The sequence below is a fragment of the Carlito syrichta genome, unplaced genomic scaffold, assembly GCF_000164805.1.
Source record: "Carlito syrichta isolate Samal-C Ts95f unplaced genomic scaffold, Tarsius_syrichta-2.0.1 Scaffold308016, whole genome shotgun sequence".
In the NCBI taxonomy this organism is placed as follows: Eukaryota; Metazoa; Chordata; class Mammalia; order Primates; family Tarsiidae; genus Carlito; species Carlito syrichta.
The window spans coordinates 154040-161422 of record NW_007252112.1 but is presented as its reverse complement, the minus strand read 5'-3'; the positions used below and the strand labels follow the sequence as shown (position 1 = coordinate 161422).

Sequence of the window (7383 nt, the reverse complement as noted above, 5' to 3'; positions counted from 1 at the left end):
CATTGCATAGCTGTTTCAGGGCTTTTTTGCACTTTGTAATCCTTTGCTATGATTAAATGAAGTCGCCAAACCTCTGTGCTGTGGATACTTTGGCAGTGGTCTTCAGAGTCAGTAGGATACGATTACCAATGCTCCAGACGCCCCACGTTACTTGGGTTGAACGAAGCCCAAACATCCATCATTTTGCAGCAGCTGGGAAAGGCCCACAAAGCGCCTGTATCTCCTTAGGGAAAATGCATAAATAAAATCCCGAAAGCTGGCAGTTAGAGTGACCGAGACTGTTCTCATGGCTGCACTCCAGTCTGGGCGGCAGAGTGAGACTCCAACTCAAAAAAACCCCCCAAAAAACAAAAGAGTATGTTACGTTATACTACCCTGTTATTGAAACAAATTTCTGTATCAGATAATGAAGTAAAATTACTTATACTTGAGAAGTTAAATAAATGTAAGAATATATTGTTTATTAATAATTATCATATAATTAGGGCTAATGATTGAACATATTTCATTTTGCTGCATATCTTGTTCAGCTTGGTGAGGTAGGCTGACAAGTTTGTGAATATTGAAGCTTAAACAGCCTGTCCAAGGACACAAAACTAGAGACAAGCCAGGTCATCTCCCTTTCTTTCATTTTCTTTTGTTTGTTTGGTTGGTTTTGTTTTTGTTTTAGTTGGAGTCTTACTCTCTTGCCCAGGCTGGAATGCAGTAGCGTGACCATGGCTCACTGCAGCCTTGACTTCCTGGGCTCAGGCTATCCTTCCACCTTAGGCTTCCAAGTAGCTTGGTCTAAAGGTGTGTGCCACCATGCCCAGCTTATTTTTTGTTTTTTTTGTAGAGACAAAGTCTCGCTATGTTGCCCAGGCTGGACTCGAACTCGTGGGCTCAAGCAATCCTCCTGCCTCGGCCTCCCAAAGTGCTGGGATTACAGGTGTGAGCCACCATGCCCAGGCAGGTCTTCTAGTTCTACTTTTTAATATACCATGATGTATTCTTCTTAAAATAAATAATTAGATTGTTTTGTTGGTTTTTGAAGACAGGATCTCTTTCTTTTGCCTAGGCTAGAATGCAGTGGTATGATCATGGCTCAATGCAGCCTCAAACTCCTGGAATCAAGAGATCTTCCCACCTCAGCCTCCCAAGTAGCTAACACTACAGACATGTACCATCATGCCTGGATAATTTTTAAAATTCTTTGTAGAGACAGGGTCTTGCTGTGTTGTCCAGGCTGAACTTGAATTCCTGAGTTCAAGTGATCCTCGTACATCAGCCTCCCAGGTAGTTTGAGTATACAGTATTTAAAACACTGTAAGGTACACTTGGAATCACATAAGCCATGTGAACTCTTAACTTGGGTATTTTCAGTTACTATCTGGTTTATAGATATAGCAAATGTCAACTTATTTCCTTTTTTTCCCTTAGCCACCGTCAAAGAACAGACGAGAGAGAACAGAACTGAAGCCCGATTTCTTTGATCCAGCTTCAATTATGGATGAATCAGTAGGTTTAATTTAAATATACCCCAGGATTGCAAAATCAAAAGTGTAGGCAATCCCTAAGTCTGAGGTTGAAGACCTGGGACAGCATACTGAGAATGGTTGAAAACAATTGGACGTGAGAAAAGGAGGCAGGTGGGCAGGGTTTCAGTGGGAGGGAAGGAAGTGATGCATTAGTGCCAGCAGGTTAGAAAAGTATTTTTGAGTCCCTGACTGGCTGGGACTTGAATGTTATGTGAAGGAATTTGGACTGTTCCTATAGGTTTGGGTTACCCATTGAAGATTTTAAAATGAAACAGTGGCAGAATCAGAATTATATTTCAGAAAGATTTCCTTGGCATTTATGGATGGATAAGATGACTGGGGGAATAATTGTAATATAAAGGCATGTTGAAAAATAATGAGGACTTAAACAAACGGAATTCAGATATCCAGAATGAGGAGTCAGCACTCTCAACTCTTAATTGGTTATTATTAGGCTTTGTCAGTTCTTTTTCTTAAGTACCTCTTATGTCAGCCCCCTGTGCCATATTTTGCCTGACAGTGCCTTGGTTTAAGTACTTCTTTCTCAGTTTTCACATTGGGCTATTGCAGAACCTTTAAACTGATCTTGCTGTTCCTAAGTTTTTCATTGATTTATTTCTCCCCATTTCCATTAGGGAAAAAAAATCCTAACTGCTCAGCCTGGCAAATAAAGCCTTTTGTGATCTGGCTCCTTTGCCAACTTAACCTTGGCCTTTTCCTTACATATTATACTATGCTCTAGCCATACCAAATCTTGTAGTTCCTCTCACACAATGTTCTTTCATTACTCCATGACTTTGTATAAGCTTTTCTTTTTGAAAGAAATTCTCCTTTTCTTTTTCTCCTAGTGAATTCTTTTTTTTTTTTTTCCTTGAGTTGGAGTCTTACTCTGTCACCCAGACTGGAGTGCAGTGGCACACTCACAGCCATGGCAGCCTTGACCTGCTGGGCTCTGGCAATCCTTTTGCCTCAGCCTTCCAAGTAGCCAGAACTACAGGCACGCATCACCACACCCAGCTAATTTTTTTATTTATTGTAGAAACAAGGTCTCACCAAGTTTCCCTGACTGGTCTCAAACCCCTGAATTCAGGCAGTCCTCTTGCCTTACCCTCTCACAAGTGCTGGGATTACAGATGTGAGCCACTGCACCTGGCTGAATTCTTCCTTTAATACTCAGTTCTGATATTACCTGTGGAGTTTCTGCTGACTTCTCCAGATAGATTTTTTTTTCTCTGCTTCCTTAGTGTTTTGTACACACTTTCACTGTGATATTTACCAGACCGGTGTTGTGAGATAGGATATTACGTGTCCTGGTCCTTCGCTAGACTGAACTCCGTGAGGCAGTGAAGATTTTAATTCATTTTGAGTTCTGCCTAGCACAATAGGTGTTCACTTCTGTCAAGTGAATAAACCATTTAACCATTTTAGAATCTACCCATTTATACTCCTTCTTCATGATATCCACTACCTTAGGTGACAGATGTGCCATACTCTAAGGCCTGCCTTCTGTGCCTCAGTTTCTCTCATTCACTCCTCAGTCTCCCTTACCTCTTAATCTACTTTCAGATAGCTCTTGCAACTATCTTGACAAGTGAATTCACACTAAAATGATGTTAATAAATTCAGTTATTTGACCCAAACACACAATTTCATAGAGCAGTAGGTATAGAAATCTTTGGCTGGACCACCTTGGATCTTTTAAATCAGTATTTAATCAGTATTTCTCAATATCTCAATATTTGAATCATCTGTAGAACTTATTAAAATGTAGATTCTACTTCAATTGTTCCGAAGTGTGGCCTGAGATTTTGCATCTCTAACAAGTGCTGTCGATGTTTCAAGGCTGCAGACCATACTTTGAGTAGCAAGACTCTACTCATAAGTCTGTAGCTTAAGTGCATATTGAAATATATGGTTTCCCTGATAATTACTCCTAATCTGTTAAATAAAACATGAAGGTAGTGATTATGATGGAGGAGTAAAAGAGAATATTTTCAAGCTGGTATGATAAAATTAATGTATTAAACAATTTTTTAACCTGGAAGTTGGTGCCAAAATGAATAAGACACTCTCCCTGTCCTTAAGGAATTCCATATTCCAGTGTACTTTGAAATGAAAAATGCAGAAGCTGATATTTGAGACCCTCTGTGCTGGACAGTATGCTTGGCATGATTTATCTTGATCCTCTCAGCAACCTTGTGAGAAAGGTGGTAGGATTCCCACTTTTATACTTAGGCTAATTGAAACCAAAGAGGTGGTTTAAAGACTCAGAGTTATACAACTACTAAATGCCAGCATAATAATTTAATGCTAGTTCCTTTTGATTTAATAATCTCAGGCTGTCTTTCCTGTTGTATTTACCAAAACTAAAGTCAGACATCATTTGGATGGAACACCAAGAAAAAGTAATTAGGACATTGAAATGATTAACTATAGTTAAAATTGATACAGGCAGCCGGAGAGCTTCATTTTATTTTTTATTTTTATTTTTATTTTTTTTGAGTTGGAGTCTTACTCTGTCGCCCAGAACTGGGGTGCAGTGGCACGCTCCCTGCCACCACAGCCTCGACCTGCTGGGCTCAGGCAATCCTTCCACCTCAGCCTTCCAAGTAGCCAGAACTACAGGCGCCGTGCTACCATGCCCGGCTAATTTTTTTTGAGTTTATTGTAGAGACGAGGTCTCACCAAGTTGCCCCAGGTGGGTCTTGAACCCACGGGTTCAGGCAGTCCACTCACCTCAGCCTCCCAAAGTGCAGGGATTACAGGCTGAGCCACAGAGCCCAGCCGAGAGCTTCATTTAAAAAAATATATTTGTCTAATGTCAGGAAAACACGAAGCATATGTTTCTTTAGTCACACACTAGATTTGCAAAAACTTGTTCTTTACAAATCACAAAAATAATGAAACAGCGGTATAAACATATCTATTTTTGACATTTAATATTTAGAGAAAACTAGTTGTATGAGTGAGACCAAAAATTGGAACCTAATAATTATTTGCTATTCATAACAACTTTATGGCATTCTCATATATATTGAATAGGTTATAACTGAAAGACCTTTATTCTTTTTTTTTTTTTGAGTAGTAGTCTCACTCTGTCACCCAGGCTGGAGAGCAGTGGCATACTCCCAGCCACCGCAGCCTTGACCTGCTGGGCTCAGGGGATCGTTCTGCCTCAGCCTTCCAAGTAGCTGGAACTACAAGCACATGCCACCACACCCAGCTAATTTTTGATTTATTGTAGGGATGGAGTCTCACCAAGTTGCCCAGGCTGGTCTCGAACCCGTGGGCTCAGATAATCTCCCACCTCGGCCTCCCGAAGTGCTAGGATTACAGGTGTGAGCCACTACGCCAGACCTCGACCTTTATTCTTTTTTTTTTTGAGTTGGAGTCTCACTCTGTCGCCCAGACTGGAGTGCGGTGGCCGCTCCCGGCTACCGCAGCCTTGACCTGCTGGGCTCCGGCGATCCTTCTGCCTCAGCCTTCCAAGTAGCCGGAGTTACAGGCATGCGCTACCAAGCCCGCCTGTTTTTTTGTTTTTGTTTTTGTTTTTTATTGTAGAGATGAGGTCTCACTGCCCAGGCGGGTCTCGAACCCACGGGCTCAGGCAATCCACTCACCTCAGCCTCCCAAAGGCGCGGGATTACAGGCTGAGCCACCGAGCCCGGCTTGACCTTTATTCTTAATTTGATATGGTTTAGCTGCATGTGCTACTAAAATTTAGGAAAATGAGCATGTTCTTATAACTGTAGTTTTAAAGCAATACCACATGATGGCAGCAGTCACATAACTGAATGCTCAATAATCTTTAAAGACAAGTATCTTTAGAAGTCCTTTGACAATGTAATTTTTTAAAAGTTAATAATAGTTTATTTTAAATATACATTAAATTTTACTCCATATTGTCCCAACCATTATTTAAGAAATATAATATTAGAAAATTTTGAATTTAAAATTCTTTTTGCTTTTATATAATATCCTACATTTGTTTACTCAAGCCTATGATAAGTCAGTCATTAAAACAATAGTAAAATTTAGATTTAAATTATTTAATGCCCACTTCTAAGATTCTCCAGTTCTAAGTGAAGTAACTCAAATCACACTAGTACAAATACTTGAGGTTGTTACTAAATAAATCAGAAATATATCTTTTTAAACACGATTTTCACATCATCCAGGAGTAGTAATAAAATACTCTGGGCAAATCATTATTGGGTTGTATATACATAAGTTTCTATATTTATGGTGTAGTCGATTTTATATTTGGAAACAAAATTAGTTTATTTTATTGTGATAATGGTCATTTTCTGCCAGTATTGCCAAAACACACCAAACCTTGATATTTGAACTTTGTTTTTGTTTTTGTTTTTTTGTTTTTAGTTGGAGTCTCACTCTGTTGCCCAGGCTGGAGTTCAGTGGCATGCTCACGGCTACCACAGCCTTGACTTCCATCTCAGCCTTCCAAGTAATTGGAACTACAGGCATGCACCACCATGCCCAGCTAATTTTTTGATTTATTGTAGAGATGAGGTCTCACCAAGTTGGCCCAGACTGGTCTCAAACCCCTGAGCTCAGGCAGTCCTCTCACCTCAGCCTCCCAAAGTGCTGGGATTACAGACTGAAGCCCCATGCCCGGTCAGATATTTGAACTTTTAAACATCTGTTTAAGTGTCTGTCAATATTAGCGTCAGAAACAGGTACAGTCTGTGTTAGCATAGAAACAAGAGTGTCACTAATGTCATTCTTCCCCTGTAGTGATAGAGTGTCTGTAGTATAAAGTTGGTAAAGAAGGACTTAGTATAATGGAGCTAATTTAATGTTCTAGTAAGAGAATCTAGTTATAACCTAACCTGTGCAAAACAGCAAAAAAATAAAATTTCAGGTGTTCAGGTGCTTTCTAGTCAGGCAGTCTGTTTGGAAAGAATTTGAATTCGTCTTCATGCCACACACTACACTAAATTGCTAGTTAAGATTTTTATCTGGCCAGGCTCGGTGGCTCAGTCTGTAATCCCGTATTTTGGGAGGCCAAGGTGAGTGGATTGCCTGAGCCCGCAGGTTCGAGACCCGCCTGGGCAACTTGGTGAGACCTCATCTGTACAATAAGTCAAAAAAAAAAAACTAGCCGGGTGTGGTAGCGCACGCCTGTAGTTCCAGCTACTTGGAAGACTGAGGCGGAAGGATCACCGGAGCCCAGCAGGTCGAGGCTGCGGTGGCTGGTAGTGTGCCACTGTACTTCAGTCTGGGAGACAGAGTGAGACTCCAACTCAAAAAAAAAAAAAAAGAAAAAGATTTTTATCCTTTCATTCATCATCAGACCGTACCCAGATTGATAGAGTAACATGGCTAGAAAGGATGTGTATTGCACGTGTGTAAAGCAATCGAATAAGACTGGACTCGGTGGCTCAGCCTGTAATCCCAGCACTTTTGGTAGGCCGAGGCGAGAGGATTTCCTGAGCCCACAGGTTCAAGACCAGCCTGGACAACTTGGGCGAGACCTTGTCTGTACAATAAATAAAAAAATTAGCCGAGCATGGTAAGCACGAGGCTGTAGTTCCAGGTACTTGGAAGGCTGAGGCAGAAGGATTGCTGGAGCCCAGCAAGTTGATGCTGGGGTAGCCATGAGCATGCCACTGCACTCCAGTCTGGGTGACAGAGTGAGACTCTAACTCAAAAAAAAAAAAAAGAGTAGAAGGAACCTTTGAACATCATTTGAGGTCTTTTTGGTAGAGACATTCTAACCACTTAAAATCTGACTCTAAGCCGAGCTCTGTGGCTCCAGTCTGTAATCCCGTGCCTTTGGGAGGCTGAGATGAGTGGATTGCCTGAGCCCACGGGTTCGAGACCTGCTGGGCAGCGAGACCTCTTC

The 7383-nt window shown here is 41.1% G+C and overlaps 1 protein-coding gene across 5 annotated transcripts in view; it reads left to right on the top strand.

Annotated features, from left to right (window-relative positions):
* STAG2 (stromal antigen 2) overlaps positions 1–7383 on the top strand; it is a 154715-nt gene that overhangs the window by 143929 nt on the left and 3403 nt on the right. For all 5 annotated transcript variants that reach the window (XM_021715918.1, XM_021715917.1, XM_021715919.1 and 2 more), the window contains one exon: positions 1420–1497. In XM_021715918.1, the coding sequence (XP_021571593.1) occupies positions 1420–1497 (78 nt within the window). The remainder of the gene's footprint in view (positions 1–1419; positions 1498–7383) is intronic.